Genomic DNA, 21,935 nt, shown 5'->3' with positions numbered 1-21,935 from the left:
TGAAAGTTGGTCTACGGACCAATCAGAAGACACCTGATCCCAGGACAAATGTATATGATGAAGTACACAAAACAGCAATCAGAAGCTATGAGGATGATGATCAAGTTGGTTTTCGAAAGATCGGCAGCAGTGGATACACTAACCCAGTGAAGACCTGAGAGGATTTCGCTCTACCCCTATTCTACTATCACATCCCCTTTTGTACATATATGTACATTTTAACCCAAGAACCGTAACGGGGCAAAAAAAACACCCTTGAGTGGGTTGAAATCTTGTGCCAAACGAAAATGGCTTACGTTTGCGACTCCAGCCTGTGACCATAATTCACATCAATCAATGTGTCACAATACTCTACACCAAAAAACGAGCTTATATTTAGCCTCTCAGAGTCAAGACTGGGAAAAAACTGAATTACCTGGAATTAAAATTTAATGAGTTGCATTCATTTGTTCAATGATTATTTTGATTGATACAAATAGAGTCACAACTTTCCAAGAAGGAATCTTCATCATAAAGGCGTTTGATGAGGGGATGAAGCAAGTAAGAAATTTCCAAATAAAATTATCCATCTAGTGTTCAAATGTCAGCTGATGGTGAACATTCTTCCTACGAAGAGTTTTTTCACGAGCATTGGACTTTCCCTTCGGCAGGGTATGCTGGAATTTATTTCTCTCTGACTTTGAGCACAATGCAAACCTTCCACTGACCAGTTGCCTTAAGTCAATGAGTAATAACAAAATTAAACTTTTCCACATGAAATGCATCAAATCATGTTTTCCTGTCTATTACTCCATTATAAGAGGGAAGAAAGAAAGTGCCTTTTAAAATCCACTTAATAATCTTTTGAGCAACCTAAATCTTAACCTAAAGATAATATGATTGATTGAAATGTAGGCCATGAAAATAAAAAAATATAACATGTATTTCACAAAGTGGTTCTTTTCTTAATTCCAAACATATCCTGCCTCTGATACAATTTGAAATTTCTGAATGCTATCACTGCTTATTTCTGGTATCTGTGCTATCCCCTCTGAGTAAAAATCTATTATGAACTTATTTAATTAATATGAAAAAAAATATTATAACACAGTAAGTAATTTTGTGATTACCAAAATATTAAATACAACTGACTTTGCATGATTTCCCAATCAGATGGAATTATTGAGATTACACACAACACTAAAATTCCCAGTTTGAAATTGGAATCCACAGCTTCACATCCATGCATTTCTCATACTTAACTACAAACACTGTAAGGCCGTAAGTACCAGTATTTGGATTTCTCTATTGATTTTTGGATCTAGACAAGAGCTTCACTTTTAGTGCCATCAACTCTGCTATTTTCTACACACAGAAGCAGACTACCATCCTGACAAAACTGCACTCCCAAAAAATGCATCAAAGTGGAAAAAACTCATGAGGACAGAATGTCCATCAATTTAAAAGTTAGAATTCACAATGGCCTTCTACTTAAATTAAATTTCATATATTGATTTGGTACCTCATCACTCAATTTAAATCATCAAGATTGATTATTATGAAGTTTAACATATGCACCAACAAAATTCTTGAATCATAGTAAAAGAAACTTTACCTCCATCCATATGAAATGGAGTGCATGCAAAAAAAAATAACAGGGGATATCTCCCAAAGCATTTATTATAACAACAGTGCTCATTTATACGAATTTCTCAACTTCCCTTTATAATTTAATCAAATGAAATATTGAAAATCACAAATTCAAAAGCTTTATCCATTAAAAATATTTCAAAAAGCTTTTTTCTATCTATTATTTTGCAAATTTCATCGCTCCAAAAAAGTGTTATAAATAGAAACTGAGAATATCATGAATTCAACTTACTTATGCAAAGTCCATGCATCTGACTCAGCAGTTCGTTCAATGTAATTGCTTGGTAAATACCCAGAACAACCTGAAATAAAACAAATGGGAAAAAATTATCAATGGATGACACTTCTAAGGGCATATATAAAAACTGCATTATTTCTAATGAATTTACTATAAATTAGAGGTTTTTGAACTAAATCCAAATTTTCTCCATTAGGATGAATATTTGCATTAGGTATAGGTGGGAATGTTAACTAAAAAAACCCCGGGTTGTATCGTAATAAATTTCCTGTGGAATCACTAAGTTACTATTTTTACATTTCCAATATGAATCGATTCCATAAAGTTACGCCGGAAATCATCATTTATTAGTTTTCTGCAAATTGAATTTGCATTTCAGGTTGGTTCATTCCATGATAGAAGAAATAATGAAGATGATTAACAATACACATTACACTCTTGATTATCTGTATGATAATGGATGCACAATGAAGCACCCACACTTGAAAAATCTGGATAACCAAAATATGGCCAAGATATGCATGGAAACTCTCTTTTATCATTCCATACGATTAATTCAAATTTTTTGCGATGGAAATTCAGTTTTTTCCTTTTTCAGCCATTTTATTAGGGTATAAGGATGGAATTATAGATTTACAAGAACACAGAACTATAATAAAGTGAATATCAGAATGTATTTTCCTCTGAAAGCCAAACCATTCACGTAACCAGGAAAAAAATGACTGGCAAAGGATGAATTTTAAAAAGATTCGCTGATACAAATTCATATTCGCCATAAGATACCAATCCATTAAAATAATGCAGTGTAGATAGTTAATGACTTATATGCTAAATAGTAAAACTGTATAGTTTTCTAACATATAAGGAGAATATGGAATTCTGGTGGCTAATAAAAATGAGGGAAACGATAATGGGAAAGTAATGATAGCACAAAAATGTTTAAATTAAAACATTAAATTCTATTGACAACGTTTTATTTTGTGAAACAACAAATTTTTGAGGAAATCCAGATATTTCCAAACTGCATCTTTTTAAAAGTTTATCAGAGTTTAAAATCATATAACTATCTTTACGATTGTCATTTCATTACAATTTCAAGGTGCTGGGAAGAGAGTATCATGGATAACCTGCAAAATGGAAAATCCACTCACTGATAATCGAGGGTTCACAGTATATTCAATTTTATGAAAAAACCTAAAATATTAATTTAGTTGTTTTAACATGGAATGCCTTATCATATTTTATATTGGAAATTTTGTTTCACTCAATGAGTGCAACACATTAAGAGCAAGGTCCTGGAATGAATTATGCTCTTTAAGCAAGTTTCCACTATTATGACTAAATAGAGTAGGAAAATTCGGCAACAACCATTTACCAATGAGAAATCCTTAAACAAAATTAGGTGAAGTTTAGTGGTGTGACATGATGGTCTCCCTGGCCATTAGCACAACTAGGTAGCCTCGCCACTTGCCCTAGCAGGATGTACACACTCTGGATTCTCAATAATACGGGATAAGACTAGCTTTCCTCACATCCCTATCATACATTGTCCCTTTTTATATCTTTCCTTCTTTTAACTACTTTCCTCCCCTTCTATCTGGTGACTCTGAGGAGATATTCAAGCTCTCTCAAGCCTCCAGCTTAGCCGTCAAGGATGATAATATTGCATTGGCCACATGCCATGGTAAGTCACTGCATGGAAAATTCAATGCTGCTCATTCATTACTAATTTGCATTAAGCATACTTACACTCTCAGAGCAAATAAATATTCTAAGTATCCAAACTAAAAAGAAAGACTCGTACTTTTCCACAGATTTTATTATACGGTACAACGCGTTTCACCGACTTGCGGCATCATCAGGTACAAATTTGCAAAACAGACACAGCAAGAATATATACCCTCAGGTCAGAATGGGGGCGGGGAGGGTTGGAAGGATTTGAGAGGGGTGGGGGCTCGCAGGTGCGTTGATGGATTGTTTTGACCATTTCCAGGCTAGTTTCTCGGAGAGGAGTGGGGAGGGGAATGGGAACAATTGCTCATCACTAAGTGTCGTGTTGGGGTTTACCAAGTGAGAGTTGTTATTCTGATTTTTGTGACACCTAGCGTGTTCCTTGACTCGTAACTTGATATTCCTGCCGGTCTGACCGACATAAACACTGTTGCAATCCTCACATTTCAGTTTATAAATGCCTGATTTGAGAAGGCTATCCTGGGTGTCTTTTCCATTGGCTAGAATTTTGGAGAGGGACTCTCTTCGCCAAGCATTTACTAGAATTCGACCACAGCAGTGACTTTGTCCCAGAGATATTACACACACTCCCAAAAGGATTAAAAATGGACGCTCTCGAGCGATTAGAGATTAGAAGGCACTTGGTAAACCCCAACACGACACTTTGTAATGAGCAATTGTTCCCATTCCCCTCCCCACTCCTCTCCGAGAAACTAGCCTGGAAATGGTCAAAACAATCCATCAACGCACCTGCAAGCCCCCACCCCTCTCAAATCCTTCCAACCCTCCCCGCCCCCATTCTGACCTGAGGGTATATATTCTTGCTGTGTCTGTTTTGCAAATTTGTACCTGATGATGCCGCAAGTCGGTGAAACGCATTGTACCGTATAATAAAATCTGTGGAAAAGTACGAGTCTTTCTTTTTAGTATGGATATTAAATACTTCCACGAAGTGAAGCCTGAAACAATAGAAAATATTCTAAGATTTACTTTACCATAGATAATATCTGTGTTCTTTCACAAAATTTAACAATAACTTCCCTTAAATTTGCCCTAAGAGTGTGTGGCAATTGGTATCGGGCAACAAGCCTTAAATGCCTAGGGAATCAATTCCAAGTGGAGGCAATTAATTCATTATTCTCCTTGTACTCCAGTTACTGCTGCGTAATTTATACATGATGCTCACCAACTAATTTATCCCCTCTTTCCACACCAGTTTTCTCAAAAAATGGAGATGTGGGGCTAGATTATCCATAATGCTGAATTTAGACTCACATATTTAATTGCTTAACACAATAAGTTTAGTGTGTTAAGCACACACACACACACACAGAGTAGTTAAAGAGAACTTGTCTGAGACTTTTTTTTCGGTATTCTCATTTTTAATTTGTTTATTGCAATGAAGACAATTTTTTTCAATATTTCAGTTTTCCTTTTCTTCAATCACTCAATAGGTTTCACATAAGATTTGATTGGGTAAAAGGTGCATTACATTCATATTTTATTGCAATGATTAACTTGTCTCTAGAAGCATAAAATGCATGCTGTACATCATCATATATACTGATAAATGAACACCAAAATGTAATTAATTTAAGTGGATTTTTTATTTTGTAATTTTATACCATGCAACTAATTAGGTATTTTATTTTAATAATTTTACATTTATTTTCCTGTCAGTTAAAATTGCTCACATTATACATGATACCTTATAAAAGAGCAATACAAGCATGAGAAATTTCTCAATTTACCACGAAATGCAATAGTTTACTCTTGTTTACGATGCATGTGTCCTATTTTATTAAATATTTGGAACAATGACTTATAACATGAATATAATTAAAACAGATATGTTTTATTCCTAAAACATTGCCCGAAAAATGTTTCAAAAAAATATGGTCCAGTGAAATTAAAAATCGCCAGTCACTGACAGGTTCAGATATTAATTTATTCAGCATCTCTCCTAAGGATGTATTTCAGGTAAACATGTTTTTTCATCAGACCCATGTGTGTGCTAATATACTAAAATAATACAATTAGCTGGTGCACAATTTAAATTAATACTACATGGGCAAATTCCAAAATCTTCGAGTTTAAGAGGACGCCTTGATAGCTTAACTGGCTAAAGCACTCGACCGGATATTGAGGGATCTGGGTTCGTACCCCAGTCAAGGCAAATGATTTTTACACTCTGAAATTGTTGCATTGATCTACATGGGCAAATAAAGAATGGGTATCGTTCCTATGGTTTTCCGCTATTTCCTCATGGAATGCATCACATTATGAGGGAAGTTTTGGGCTTCAATAGCTTGATTTACCTGTCAGCCAGGATATTCCTTCAACCCAACCATCAGGAGAGTTCTCCAGTGCATCCCCAGACACGTAGATGTAATCTCCAATTCGGAGTTCAAGTTCATCTGACTCACGAGGGACATGAGAATACAGCACTTTGTGGACCTATTGGATTAAAAAAGCAGTAAGCACCATTACAGGAAGGAAATGCAACAACAAATGTATTCTTAATGATACGTCCATTGCGTCATGTTTCAAAACCAATTTACGTAGACATAAAGGTTGATTCTCCATCTAGGTATGTTCATCCATTTCAGCTGTCCTGTATGTAAAAGATCTGTTCAAAAGATGTGACTCTTTGAACAAATAATCGATTTTATTAGTTACCCTTTAGTCACATGACAGATAGATATTTAGATAGATTTATTTGCCATAGAACAATACATAATTGTACTGTTCTATGGCGAATTATATACACATTATAATAGACATTACTACATACACATTACTAGAGGATGCCTGGACAGCTAAAAATTGGTGGTTCTGAAAATTCAGTCAGAAAACTTATATGTTTTTGGCTTAATTTATAGTCTTGGTGAATTTACCAGGAGGCAATTATCCAAGATTTAAATGACCAAAGGTAAAGATGAAAATATATTCACTGGTACATGTAGGATGATGCTAGGTTCCTTAATCATAATCACACATTATTCTAGTCATACCAGTTATAATGATGCCTGTGAGACTACAATTGGTGGATAGGACAATGAAGTTGACAGTCCTCTTAAATACCATTGAAAAAGTAATAAACTCATAATGAGTGGCTAGTTTTCTGGTCATTTAATGACAAAACAAATTTCTGTCAAATTTACAAAACAATACTAATATACGAGGGTCATCCGGAAAGTAGTACCCGTTCGTGCCGCATGAAGTGCTGACGACGCGAGTAGCCGCTGGACGAGGTCAGATAGCTTCAGTGGCTTGTCTGCCTTCTCTGAGCCAAGTTGCGTGACGCTAGCATTGCCTGTGTTGTTTCTGTGATTGTTTACAATGTTTAAAAAAATTGAGAACGCCGCCAGTTGTGAAGTGAGGGCAGTGATTAAATTCCTCAATGCAAGAAACGTTCGCCCATGTGATATTCATCGCCAATTAAAGGAGGTGTATGGAGACAATGTAATGGACGAGTCGTCTGTTCGGCGGTGGTGTCGCAACTTCAACATGGGGAGGGGGAACACACACGACGATGAGCGTTCGGGGAGACCGTCTGTCATTACAGACCAACTGGTGAGCTCAGTTGACGAATTCGTGAGGAACGATCGGCGAGTCACAATTGATGACATCTGTGAGCATTTTCCCAATGTTTCTCGAACAATTGTTCATGAAATTGTTAAACACCATCTGCATTATGCAAAAATTTGTGCAAGATGGGTCCCTCGCGTATCTCAATGAGCTGGCGGCGAAGGACTATGCAGCAGGAATACAGAAACTTGTCACACGTTATGACAAATGCCTTAATTTGCTTGGAGATTATGTTGAGAAGTAGTTTAAAGTATCCTCTTTCAAATAAAATTTTTTATGTTTGTTAATATTTACTTTTGTGTCTTTATTTCACGAACGGGTACTACTTTCCGGATGACCCTCGTATATTAAGAAAATATTTTCCAGAGTCGGAGGAACCTATGCTCATTTTCACCATTAGAGAAGCTATTTTCGTTTGCCGCCTTGTCTATTCTCCAATAAGTGGATCTCAGTGTTTAAAAACCTTGTGTCCCTCAAGGGAAACAATTTATCCTATGAGTAGAAAAGCAAACTGTTTCATTTGATGAAAGCACTAACACACTTTTTTACCCTTATTTCCGCTATTTCATGATTGCTATTTAATTTTCATCACTACTATGGTTAACATAGCGTGCAAATCTTTTATGCTTAAAAATTTTCTTGTATTTCCAAAAGAATTGCAAATACATGAAGAAGAGTATTTTATATTTTGCATCTCCAATGCAGTTCAACATCCATTTGTCCAGCTCTAACTATAGGCAATCTATAAAACAGAGGTTTCAATAGTCCCTGAAAGCTACAGTTTACTACATTTTTTGCAACTTTTTGTGCAATATCAATGCCTCCCATTGCTGGCTGTCTTCCCCTCTGCTCTATAATTATTACTCCAGTAATCTCTGCTATTCCATCTCACCTCATACACACCTAAAACAACTACATTTCCTCTCTCAATCTCTTGCTTTATATTCTCTACTTTTCTCGCCCATAATATTATGCTAACATTTCAAGTTCCTATTCTAAATGATTCGGTCCTTTTCTGTGTCTTCTGTGCTGCTGCCGTTGGTTTTGCTTTGCAGGGATTTTGCGAGAGGAAGCCGGGCACCACACACGGCCGATGGGGCTGAGACCTCCAGTTGCCAAGACTCATTTTCCCTATACTGTCCATCATTAAAATCTTGGGACTAATAATTTTAAACAGTGATAAAAGACATTATAATAGAGATTTTGTTCATGTTTGCAGTATTCCATAGAGCTTGTCCAAAACTTTGGATTCTCCAAGTTAATAATTATGGACATTTGCACAAATCAAAGAAGAATTTACTAATACTAATCTAAAAATGGCAATCAAATAGATTCAACTGTACCTAACGGATAGAGATCTAGGTAAAACAATACGCCATTTTGGTTTAGAAATTATAATTAAATTCATGTTCTGGAGATACCTGATTTTTTCCAATTCTAGCATCACGAGAATATAAACGCAGCTCCCAGCTGGATGGCAGAGATGGCTCCATTTCTGCAACAAACCCTCTCAAAATTTCATACTCTTCTGGAGGAAATTGATACGTCAGTGTTAGGTGCATTGACCTAACGTTTGCTTCTTGAGGAACCTTCATACAACCTAATGATAAGAAAAATGAAACAAATACATTAACTTAAATATTATTCAATGATATTAAATAAGGTTCGGTGGAATATTAGTGATCCAAAGAGAAAAGCTATGCAAGGAGAACCCTAAATATAATACAATGAGTGGATCAGTATGGATGTTCAGCCCACTAATTTTTAAGTCACTGAGCTCAAACTCCATTAATTGGGTTTAACTAATATTTAAAAATATAAAACCTAATATGCATTATTGCATACTTTTAGAATAACGCATCAAATACTGGGAATTTGGAGTAATTGTTCTCCTAAGCATCACTTTAGTAAAAGCATAGGCTGAAAATGTATCAAAAATGCATTCAATAATTCTGTTATTTACCGATTTCCCAAATCAATGACAAATGCTCAATGATTCCATATTCTGAACACCTATATCATGAGTTAGAAGATGTTCAACAATAATGAACTAAATGATTACACATTCACAAAAAAATTGTTGTCTGATGACCAGAAGTTAATGTAATGCAACCAACCTAATAATTTCAATATTTGTCAGTAACTGGCTGGCCGGAATTAATCACATTATATTCGCATAGGATGTATAGATACAAGAACGTTTCAAAAAATTATCACATGCATTAATAGCAATGTGTTTTTCCTTAACCAACCAGTATCCTACCCAAATTAACCATTTAAAAATGAATATTAAATTCAGGTAAAACTTGTGCTGACTTAATACCTAAGGTTTTGAAGAGGTCCATAAATACTTAAATAAATTTAAGGGCAAATAGTTACCAAGCGATGTCATCCCACTCGTGTACTTAGCAGCAATATTCTTTAATATATTCGCATGTTCATCGTCCATGAAATACCCCATGAAGTTTGGAGATGTATAGGATTCGAGTTTAACCGGATTGTCTTCGGACCATTCAGACCTATGGTCTTCATAAACCTTTTCTAAAAGATTCACTAAACTTTCTGTTAGGTCATCAGGAGCCTGGCAAAAGGAAAAATTAGTCGTACAATAGAGTATTATGCCACTGTGAAGTTAGAATTGTATTTAAAACTGAAATATCTACCATAAAAAAGGACACCAAGGTAATGTGAGGCATATAGTTGTGTGCTCCATTCCATTGGCACTGTTCTAAGGATTTGCTCCAAAATGATTGAAGTTGTCGAAGAAATTGCCCAGTTGGGCAGACGTATAATATGTATTCTCTAGGGGAAGATACATCAATCGTAGGATCATTCACGTGTGCCAGAAGCCAGTCCGAAGCCAGCTGTACGCCCCTATGACCGGTGGCAGCGAGTGCTTTCTCTCTTATTTTAAAATGAAAAATGATAGTCAAAAAGATTGGTGTCACACAACAAACACACACCAGGAAGAAAAACAAAGAAGCGAAAAGGAATAATAACTTACGATCTATGCTTTGGAAATCCCATTTGTAATAAAATTTGTAAGGGGGTTAAATACTGTTTTAAAATTTTGGTAGGCGTAGGATTTTTTCTGGGCGGTAACGTGGCCATATTTATTATTGTTGCTGTTTATCACTCCATACATGCGCACCACGTTTTCGTTTTTGCACATTCTTCTGTGTACTAGGAAAGTCATCTTATAAACCACAATTTTTCTGGGATTTTTTTAAAGGGATAGACAGAATAATATTCAGCGTAAATAATATATTTTTACATTTATCTTTTTATTGGCTGTTAAGATTCCACAAAAAGGTTATCTTACAATAGAGACTAGAAAGTAATTCAGTTCTTCATTTCCGTGTTATCATGGCGGGTGTACTGTTTGAAGATATTTTCAACGTGAAGGACATAGATCCTGAGGGGAAAAACTTCGACCGAGGTATGTCATTTTCTTTGTTAAATCAAATTAATTATTTCTTACAGCATATTTTCAATTGGAGGTAAAATACATGCTTTTTCCCAATTGCTTTGACGATTACACGCGTTTGGACTCTTCTGCTACAGTATTATGCTCATGCCGGTTTTTAGTTTTTGATTAATTGTCGGAATATTATGTGCTTAGTACTCATGTTAATGACCAATATGAACTTAATCTATTTGTATTGAAAGAAATTCTGGGAAAAGTTTTTCTCATGTGTATGTAAACAATGTATTTGTAAACATTAGCACTGGCCTGCATGAATTTTTCCTTTGTTATTTCTTCTCGTATATACTTGTTTCGAAAAGTATGTTGGATTTCGGCAGATCTTATCCTTATGACCTAGTACAAGGTTTGAATTCCTTGAGGTAGTACTGCTTTTTCGCACTAAGGACGTTCAGATAGTAAACAACGTGTAACTGAGTATGAAGTTCGTTTATTTCCCAGGGAGTTTTCGAAAATCGGTTTTTAGGGTGTTATTTTATGATTTGGTACCAAAATATTAATGCCAATTACCTTGTACTTCAGCGTTAGTTAACTTAAGTGTCTTCCCTAGAATATATTATCTTGTAGTAATTTTCTATGAGGATTGTAATACCAGTATGCATCCTGTTAGCCAACGCTGTGGGATTGAAGAATATTGGAGTTTTCTCTGTATGTACTGAAAGAGGCCAGGTAACAATTGATACTGGTAAAAGTTAATCAATTTGGAAATGATCCTCGTACACTATGCTAAGTACAATATTTTTCTTCACCTTGGTATTTAATGTCAAAAGGATCAACATTATGATTTGAAATGGTTTGGCAGAAGTTTTTGTTTTAGGAACAATGCATTCTTTCACACTACTTTAAGCTGTATCACTTTGTACTCTCCAGAACTGCTTTAATTTACTCCCTCTATGTTGATGGAGAATTGTTGGCGATACCTGGTGCATAAAAATATAAATGTATAGCATATTGCCCCCAGCTCCTTGAGGCTATTCAGTTTCATATTTCAAACAAGCACACATGGCACAAGCAAGTGTTTCATGTGGAGTTATAATATAGAAATTATAATTATTTCAGTCCTCTGTCTCATGTAAAATCGTTTAATTTTTAACTGTTCCCTGATATTTCTGGTCAAGAAAACCAAATGCTGGAAGGGAAAAATGTTGTTCTATCAATTTTTTAATAAGAATATTTGACGGTCTTTACTATAAAATTTATTGTGCATCGTGGTAAAAGGACTAGTCCCACTAAAGCAAGGATAAAAATAAATAGATATTCTCTACTGATAGAGAAATGTTAAGTTCTTCTAGCTCTTTAACTGAAAGAGTAAGATTTAAAAAAAGTATTTTCATACTGCACCTGCATAATAAAAATAGCCATCATGCTATGTTAATTTGGGCATTTAGATAGGCTTGATGCATATTGTTTGGGCAACTGTAGTATCAGTCACTCTATTTTGTTTTTTCATGATCATAAAAATTACTTCTTCATATATGTACTTTGTAGGTAATTATAGTTTGAACTCAATAGAGGTCTGTTTTAAATGCCCGAATGTATACTTTCATATCTCTTTTAGCTAATGAGAATCTTCCACGTCAAGTTAGCAAGTTCAAAATTCATTACCATAATCACTCGAACTTAGTACCTTGATATATTTTAGGTTTTTCATTGGAGTTAATAGGATTCTCGTTAACAGAGTACACATTCCCTCAAGTTGGCCACAACCCTAAGAAGTATAGACTTGGCCATCACTTGCTAAGGATAATGAATATTGAGTGAAAATGACTTTGTGTCCATTTCCACTAAAATCATTTATTTCACAACTCAATTTCAACAAGGTATTCTCGTGGCCAGTGATGACAACAGTGTAATGTTGAAACTGGACTGTGAAATAAATAGATTGTTGTAGAAATCTATCCTTGCATTATTACTCAATATGATCACTTCCGTTTCACTCTCTTGACTCACATTATCCTTACTTCTGTTATACCTGTTAATTCAATTACGTTTCATCACCGCAGCTCGGGTTACTTTTAACTCCTCCACAATCTCTTCACAGAGGCTTCTTTTTGTTCATGCGATTGCCATCAAGGCTTCACACATTGAAACATCTTTGACACTCCTTAAGGTTGCCTCTAACACTTTGTGATGATAGAAGGGGGAATGAAGGCTCACTGTGAATCGTCTAATGGTTTTAGAGGGACTTCATAAAAAGTTTTTGATGCCATGGTGTGTGCAGCTTGATCAAATCAATTGTCAACCCACCTATCCTAATTACTGGCCCTTACATACAAGACTATACTTTATAACAGACGAACAATGTTTGGTGTTGTAGTAAAAGGGCACAGTGGTTTATTCCCCAAGCTGTTTTATAAGTTCACCTCTCTTTGGGAATTGTTTATATCTGAGCGGGTAGGCATTCCGTGCATCGTTTTATCCAGCCTTTACATATCTTTCTTTCTTCTTTCAACATTTTCAGTACAGTAGTATGTATAATGTTACAAGTATATGGATAATTTGGGTGTTATTTATTACTACATGGTTGAAGATTTATTTCTACTTTAACATTTTCATATGATATTTTTCTTGAGTGAAATGAACTACTTATGCATATAACTGCATACTTTAACATACATATATGCAGCATAAAAATGTTTCCTTGTCATGTACTCCCTTAATGTATAACCTTGTTAATTCTCTGAGCTATTCTGGTGGGCAAAAATGTCATCATCAGGAGTTGTGGTATGAATGTAAAACTACAGTATATCATTTTGTGCCAATGAAAGGATTAAATGCATATGCTGCTTTCAAAATGTTCCTCCTGTGGCCTATATTCAATTCTCTCTCTGCCCCAACTTTAAACAGTCCATAAAGCTTCATTGTGTTCTAATTTTCCTCTTTCCACCAATATTCATACTAGCTGACTAGTAAAAATATATGTGTGTATATAATTTATTTCCTCAAGAGTTCATTCTGTGTACTGAAATTTCTTTTAGAAAATGAGAAAGAAATTCCTTATCCCTTCTTACTCAATATCAAAAACCACAAATCAATTTTATCATCATTTAAACTAATTTCTCCTGGAGAAAACAAATATTTTTCAGTGGTATCCCAATCCCTACTTGAGGTGCTTTGCGGAGAGCACTTTGAGTGAGTATGACGTCCGTCGGATGGGATGTTAAACCACGGACCCCTTGGTGCCTTTTGACAAGGATAGGCTAATGTCGACGTCGGGTTTCTCTCCATCCTTCCTTTTCCAACCATCCCTAATGGCGCAAATGACCTTAGCTGTCGGTCGCCTCCCATAAAAACTACTACTACTTAAACTAATTTCTCAACTCTACCTTTCCTATTTGTGTTTCCTACCCTTGCATTATCCACTGACAAATGTGGCGTTAAAACATGGAGTTTGTATTTCTCTTCTCATGTCGTTAATTATTAATACTCCGGATGCAGAATTACACCCATTTTGTAAAGAAAATTTGAAAGTTGTCATTGAAATTATGGAAGTAGAAATGTATGACATTGATGTTGTTTCCAAATATAACCATCATCGTTATCATAAATATGGATAATTTATTGAGTATCAGAAGGAATATTGATGGAGACATTGTTCTCCTCAATCTCCCAGAAGTTCATATTTTTGATATTTTTCCTTTCTCAGTGAGTTTCCATTAACTGTAGAGGGACAGAATAGGAAAATGTTGTAAAATTTGCTATATTTTTATATGTATAATTCAGCAATACTCTTGGAACCTTTTGTAGTAGTAGTAGTTTTGAGGGGAGGCGACCGACAGCTGAGGTCATTTGCGCCATAGGGGATGGATAGGAAAGGATGAAGGGTGGAGAGAAACCCGGCGTCGGCATTAGCCTACTCTTTACGAAAGGCGCCAAGGGGTCCGCAGTTTAACGTCCCATCCGACGGACGGCGTACTCACTCAAAGTGCCCTCCACAAAGCACCTCAAGGAGGGATCGAGATACCTCTGAAAAATATTCAACACCGCCGGGATTTGAACCCGGGCCCTCTGGGTGGGAAGCCAGTGCGCTAGCCCCCGCACCATCTCGATCCCCTTGGAACCTTTTTCTGCTGTATAATGAATGAAAAGTAATCACTTACTATTTTATGGTAATTTATGTGGTAATTCCTTTCATCACAACTTGAAAGATTTCTTTAGCAAAAGAATATTCTAAAAGAGTTTATGAATGTAGTAAATGCAATAACAAAAGGAATAAGTCAAGGATGTGAATTTGCACCTTGTATACTTAGCATTTACTTGAGATTACGATAAAGAAACGCAAAGGAAAAACTGGAGGAATGTGTATATTTGATATTGAAATGGAATAATTGACTTTGTAATTCCACACACTTGATTGAAAAAAACACGACCCATGTTTCGGCGTTGAACGTCATCGTCAGGTATAATCATCATCAAAAGTGTATATTTGAGGTGAAAGTCGTTTTTGCTCATGCTAACTTTATCATAAAGTTCTTGATGAATGGACGATAATAACACGACCTATTCAGCAGAAGTTCCGGAATAACGCAATGTAAGGGGACACCCATAGGATCTGTTACCAAAAGGTAGCATATCTTTTGAAGAGATCATGTGCTATAAACTTCTCGGAACTACGAAACCATCACTTTTCTTTAGTTAACCCTCTAAAGTGGAAATCTCAGAACGTTGGAAAGTGATATCCTGTACAGTCTAAAATAACTGTCAAAGCTTTGAAACTCAAGTTCCGTTGTGTTGTCTCTGTTCTCGGGGAATATTTAACTTGAACATAGACAGTATCGTTTGACTGTTGTGTCATGCTTTGTTTTTACTGCAGAAACTCCTTGCCTGTGCGGGCCATAAAATTAAAAAAGATGCCCCTTTGCCGGCTGTGGCGAAAAAAATGCATGAGTGGAGCCGAGGGTGCTTAAGAGAATATGTTGCCCGGGAATCGAATTCGGGTGCTTCGGTTAGTGGTCCAACGCTCCACCACAGGACTACCACGTCCCGCAAATAAGTTGCCTTAGAAGTGTGCCATTAAATCATTTTTTCATCGGTAAAAATGATGATTTTAGTTCATTTTTTTGTAAACGTTATAAATAATTGTATTTGCAGTTTTCTGCTGACTTAGTTGTTGGTTTTCATTGAAATGACAATTTAAAATGTGTAATGAGCAGTGCTCTATTAGGAGTCCGTGGATGTTAGCGAGTTCATTGGCGTGGGGCTCCAGATTCACAGCTGGGCTCTAAGTTCACAATCCACCTCTATCCATGACGTTTCACTGTGAGCCGGCCCTCACGAGCAATCGATAGAGCGATGGCTTCCTGCCTGGCTCTGCCCCGCACTCCTCCGCTCTCATTCGCCGATGTTTTATATTGCGCGTAAGGGGCTGCAGTTAGTTCAGCTAGCACGTGCCTCTAGGTCAAGGTCACGCCTTCCTTACCTTATAATCCGAAAGAGAAACAATAAAAGTAATGAAATCGTCCGAGGGGAATATATTCCTCGATTACATCTGTTGACTCATGTATCCTCTGTCAATGTTCCAGTTGGGTCAACTAGAAATGGTACTATTATTATTGTGATTAGACTAATGCAGAGTAGGGTTAGTTTCGCGGTGTGCTGATTGAGGATTTACAGACTCCTAAGTATATAATAAAGTAGGCCGACCTTCTACGATAAAAGTTCGTGCCGTTAACTCTGGGATGACCCAAGTTGATCGTGACCCGAGTAGTAAGGCGGCTCGCTCAGAAGATAGCAATAAATAAAAGTTTTTGTATTTATAAACGAGTGAATGGTTAAATTAGTTTTAATAGAGCCCTATTTTGTATAATTAGCTAGCACGAAATACCAAAATTGTCTTGAGTAAATCGTTTTAGGAAAAATTAAGAAAGAAATTACTTGTATAATTTTCTTGAAGTTGTTATCGGGAACAATGAAAATAGAAAAAATGGAGTTTGCACATGAGTGATTAAAAATATATACCTATATCTAGCCTTGCAAACCGCATCGATGGCGTTTGGCAGGGGCTGTTAGGTCACCATCCACCAGAGAAATTATTGATAAATTTTGTCGTAAATTTTAATCTTTACGACTGTGGTCGCAAATTTGTTGTGGAAAACACTTCAACTTTCCCGCGGCATATCTTTTGGTTTCGCCTACCAGTGTAATGCGGCGCTAGGGTTTAATATGCCTTATGTGTTAGCGTGAAATTGGAATGATTGGTACTTTTGTGAAAGCATACTCATATGGCGGGCCTGTAATCGTCTCGTTTCCATTGCCTACCAACCTAGGGCTTCTTGATGTATCACTTATTTGCGTTCATAGCCATTCTTCACGAAGTGGGCAGCTTTCCCGGTTTAATTTAATAATTAATCGATTCCGCGAGGAGTCCCAAGCACTCGACGCGTATTCAAGGTGAATTCATGAAGTTTTCTCGGGTTTTACACCGGGTCAGGGGTTCCATATTGGCCGACGTTTCGATGCCCGACGCGTGCATCGTCATCATCTGCCCTGAGGACGATGCACGAGTCGGGCATCGAAACGTCGGCCAATATGGAACCCCTGACCCGGTGTAAAACCCGAGAAAACTTCATGAATTCACCTTGAATACGCGTCGAGTGCTTGGGACTCCTCGCGGAATCGATTAATTATTAAATTAAACCGGGAAAGCTGCCCACTTCGTGAAGAATGGCTATGACCCGAGAAAACTTCATCAAGCAAATACGCCGGGAAAGCACCAGATCTTATTCAAGGTGAAGTCCAACCAACGCGAAATAACTTCCCTCCTTAACTTTTTTATACGAATGTATCCCTCCGTTTCGTTTGATGAACCTTGTCATCCTACTCCCTGGATGCTCTTGACTATTCCTTTCCGAGTGATCCCGACCATCTACATGAGGTTTCCTTTAAGGTCTTCTGTGGTAAATAAATCGCGTTGTCAGGTAGCGAATTTTAGGGAGGTCGATTAGGAGAGGGGGTGTGGGTTGGTAGAAATGCAGATTTTAGTTCACGGCAAAGGGTTTTGACAGTTTTGGATCATGGTTTCATTTTCCGTGCAAGAGGATGTTTTTCAGTAGAGCATACTTACGCACATCTTTAATTTTGCATCTTGGTTACATAAAGGATAGGATCTGTGCGAAGAATGTCCTTTTATATATCACACGGAAATCTAGTAATAGTGTTAACAGGGATCGGGCTGTTGAGATGGATCAAATGCTGGTTTCCCACACCGAAGGCCCGAGTTCAAATCCTGGCGGTGACAGGGTCTTAAGTGGTATCCCGATCCTAACTTGGGGTGCTGCGTGAAGAGTACTTTTATTTATTTATTTCGCATTAATTCGAGAACAGCACTTTGGGGTTTATATCGGACTTTAAACAATGATATACAAATCGAAACAATTGCCAACACTCAGTCTCTAACTGGAGAAAAATCCACCTAGGCGGGAATCGAACCTCAGGGTTGGCCGGCGAGAACGTTACCCCACCGTTAACCCGGTCAAGTGAAGTCAGGTAGAAGTTTACATTGCAGACTTTGTCCGACAAACTTATTTCTACCCCTTCCGAGTCTGTAGGGGTAAGTTTACAAGCATTCGCAGAATGTACTTACTTAATTCACAATTACGTGCACTTTTTTTAGATTTAATCGAAGACCTAATTTCTGACACCAAGATCTAATATCGTTGAGATCGCTAGACATAGCCTCGCAGGGTGATTTTTTATTATTATTATCGTGATGGATGACCGTTTCATTGGCATGTTATCTGACTTTACCGGTTCATTTTGCAATGAATATCGGTGATGTAATTGAGAAAAAAGGTGGGGACCGATTACGCTTTCCTGCGGCACTCCAGTGGCCAAATCCTCCGAATAGGATCTAGTTCCGTTAATTATTTTTTATTTCTGTCAGAAAGAAAATCGCAAAACCAATTTAATATCCTGTCATTATTTCCACATGATCACAGTCGGTAAACAGTTAATCAGGTGGGGCTTGATCAAAAGTTTTTTTGAGGCGTAAGAATACGGCGGCTCCTTCAATTCTTGATTCCTCAGATTATAGGACATGTGGGTATCGTAAAAATCCCAAATTGAGTTTTAGAAGATGTTATTTCGTAACCAATACCCGTGTGAAGGTTGAAACAATGATTATACGCATCAAGGAAGTGCATGATGTTGCAATGCTAAAGGCTTTGCATAATAAACATGTTAATGATATCAGTCTTGTGTTTACCGGGACTTTGTTTATTTCCGCTTTTTTAATTGTCGTGACGTTGGCAGTTTTTCAGTATCTGGGCACCTCACCTTCCGATAAGAACTTTTTTAATATTTTATCCGGAAATGGTGAAATTTTAAAATTCGTGACCCCATCTTGCTGAGTTTTTAAGCAGTAAAATACTACTTATATGTGTACACACTTGGTGGTTTGCACCAAAGGAAGGGAAAAATAATTCATTAAGTAATTTCGAGTTCTATCTCGTCCCGGAAATTCAGGTTTGGGGTTTCTATGCTGTTTCAGATAGGCGCAGCAAAAACGTGAATCCATATCTTTGTAAATTTATTTTTGTATGTCTCGTTCAAATTTTTTACACGTCCTTTTGCTGGAGACTGGAACTGGATGGAGACGCCTTTTTAAGCTACGTTTTATGAAAGGCGGTAAATGCCCTGGGTTATCAGTGTAACTTAAAATTAGTACGTCAAGAAAAAATACGTGACAAGGACATAGCAGTTTTCCACGAAGTGAAATTTTATTTTATTTAGTGGTAAATTGCTATATCCCTACCTTATTATGGATTCCTTCTAATCCATGAACCCTGGAACTGTTTGTCTTTTTCGGAAAGCGAAACATGCGTGTATGTCGAAGGTGAAGAACACTTCATGCAAAATATCGCATGGAAAGCGAAGTTTTCGGTTCCTGTCTTCATCCATTTGAAGTCTATTTGTTGCTCTGAGAACGAACAAATATACCATAATTTCCGTGATTTGGGGAACGGTGAGTGGACAAAGGAGACTCGCGCCAACTATTGCCATTTGCCCGATTTATACAAGTAATGTCATTGCGCCCCTAACAAGCTTACGCCTAGCTTAGGGCGAGATGTACGGACTTTTGTCCTTATATCTTGGCGCCGTTTAAGCATTTAAATTCTGGATTTGTCAGAACATGTTTTTGTAATCACCGTTACGCCAATTGAAAGAATAACTGAAGAATTAAATGGGCAAGTAATTGCTGCGGTTATAATGAAAATTCACGTCATCTGACCAATTTTTGAATAATATTTTCATTTGACTGTCTTTATGTATTTTTAGGTTATCGATTTCGTATCAGCCCCAGTAATCACCTGAAAATTGCTTTGATAGGTGAGATAGAGCTCAGCTCGTAGATAGTCCAACGGCGGCGTGTGAAACACGTATCAGGGTAGGGGGGACAATTCCTCTCTGAGCTTTTTTCAATTTTCCAGGGAGATAATCCGAAAAAATGCTGAGCTTCGGTTCTCAGGGTGTGCATCCACCCCCGTTTTTAACACAAAATCTCCAGTCGCTTGGGTGAGCGTTCCACCCAAAATTCTACCACACCTCATGATTTGAGGTGACACTACTGATGAGGATTGTGGCGGTTGATTTTCATCCTTGGCTCGAATGTGAATTCGGCGATTCCCAGATGTACGCTACGCATTATTTCCTTGTATCTTCGTTCACTCCGTGCTTTTGTAAGTATTGCTCTCAGTAGGGTTTTTTAGAGATGGAGCTGAAATCAGGTCCGAATTTATTTTTTTGTCATTAAATTTTGTTTTTAAAATTAAAAAAGTGCAGTTTTCCAGTCAAATATTTTCAAATGTGGTTATACTATTAGAGGATTGATTATATACTATAGGAATGCTGGTTAATGGAGTGAGAGTCGTATTTTTGCGCAAGACTCAGGGAATGTAATATTTTCATGGCCGTTCATTTTTTTATCGAGTCGTTAAAAAGTCATTCATTCCACACCCAGTCCTTTAAAGTCATTAATTTCGCTGCAAGTCTCAATGAAAGGAATGTTATGCGGACAGTTTGCCTTGTAGAAAAAACGTCTGCTGTTGTATAAGCCGCAGAGCAAGTCACTTATGTAATTATTTTTAAAAATTTTAGCGTCAAAATTTTTAAAAATAAGACTCTTAGGTTAACGTTGCTGTGCTTTTGTCATTTCTTGCTTGCAAAATTTTAACCGAAGTTATCCTACCATTTCTTACAAAGCAACTATTTAAAAGTGTAAAAATTATTCGCCTTGACTTATTTGATTGATCTGCGCGTCCATTTCCTTGCTTCCCCAGCATTTAATTATTGCCAACTCATTAACCAACCATTATGGGCGGTATGAGCACGGTAGATATTGGAGTAGGTTAAGAGAAAAAGGGTGTATTTCAAATACTTGCATGTTTTTTTTCGGAAAAATTTAGAAATCGTGCAACTTCTCTCTTTCCGGTGCCATTCAAAACCTACCTGAGCATGATAGGAGTTTGCATTTGTGCTAATAGGATATAAATACTAGGCAAACGGACTGAAAACGTGGTCCCATACCCATAAAGCTTCGTAATTGATATCACTTTTTCCAATTTCACGAATATTGTTTGCCTTCCGAACGCTTTGATGTGCGGTCTAAAATGTCATTTTAAGAAGTAATTTTATTTTATACAAAAATTATCAAATTAATGGAACGTTTGTATAAAAAATCGGAGCCTCCGAGTGTATTGTCATTCATTTCATCGAATAGTGTTATTTTCCTAAAGTCGGTGGATCAAATATCACGCAGTCATAAACAGTGAGTTCCCTGCCGACCACAGTGGTCGTGCGTATGGCTTCACGTGCATCAAGTTGAGAATCGGGAAACTTATCTACATACATGGTACCCTGTAAGCCACCGTTCGGGTGTGTGGCAGGGGATTACATATCAGACCACTTGGACGCAAAATACTTTTCCCCTCTAGCGCGGTCGGTCAACGTCATCCTGATCCTTTCTTGTTCGTGGGGAAAACCTTAAATCTGTCTGTTTTACACTTAATCTCTGTAATTTTATTTACATGATATCCCCTGCCGTAGTAAGATGGGGCTAGTAATACATTTAAACATATTGCTGAAGAGACATCCTTCAAATTGATGCAAGAGATTTAATCTGTGATTTATCCTTCGCGCCTTGAGTGATCCCACAACTAACTCCTTTATTAATGTGCATAGTAAAAAATTACCCGGGAAATGAAGTATTTTCAAATTTTCAACCTTTACCTAAATTTTGAAAATGTTGTTGAATTCAAGTTTACA

The 21,935-nt window shown here is 36.9% G+C and overlaps 2 protein-coding genes across 2 annotated transcripts in view; one reads left to right on the top strand and one right to left on the bottom strand.

Moving 5' to 3' along the window:
- Positions 1 to 10,344, bottom strand: part of Epp (Ecdysteroid phosphate phosphatase) — a 29,872-nt gene extending 19,528 nt beyond the window's left edge. The window contains exons 1-6 of the mRNA XM_071597719.1: positions 10,194 to 10,344; positions 9,853 to 10,093; positions 9,569 to 9,770; positions 8,611 to 8,789; positions 5,917 to 6,055; positions 1,862 to 1,931 (exon numbers count right to left, since the gene is read on the bottom strand). Of these exons, the coding sequence (XP_071453820.1) occupies positions 1,862 to 1,931; positions 5,917 to 6,055; positions 8,611 to 8,789; positions 9,569 to 9,770; positions 9,853 to 10,093; positions 10,194 to 10,300 (938 nt within the window). The 5' untranslated portion in view covers positions 10,301 to 10,344. The remainder of the gene's footprint in view (positions 1 to 1,861; positions 1,932 to 5,916; positions 6,056 to 8,610; positions 8,790 to 9,568; positions 9,771 to 9,852; positions 10,094 to 10,193) is intronic.
- A 169-nt stretch (positions 10,345 to 10,513) lies between these two features.
- The window catches only part of Polr2H (DNA-directed RNA polymerases I, II, and III subunit Rpb8), a 688,914-nt gene continuing 677,492 nt past the window's right edge, over positions 10,514 to 21,935 (top strand). The window contains exon 1 of the mRNA XM_071598109.1: positions 10,514 to 10,628. Within this exon, the coding sequence (XP_071454210.1) occupies positions 10,556 to 10,628 (73 nt within the window). The 5' untranslated portion in view covers positions 10,514 to 10,555. The remainder of the gene's footprint in view (positions 10,629 to 21,935) is intronic.

Source organism: Hetaerina americana, unplaced genomic scaffold (assembly GCF_022747635.1).
Source record: "Hetaerina americana unplaced genomic scaffold, ioHetAmer1.1.p SCAF_9, whole genome shotgun sequence".
NCBI classification, from domain to species: domain Eukaryota; kingdom Metazoa; phylum Arthropoda; class Insecta; order Odonata; family Calopterygidae; genus Hetaerina; species Hetaerina americana.
This window is presented reverse-complemented; position numbering and strand designations above follow the sequence as displayed.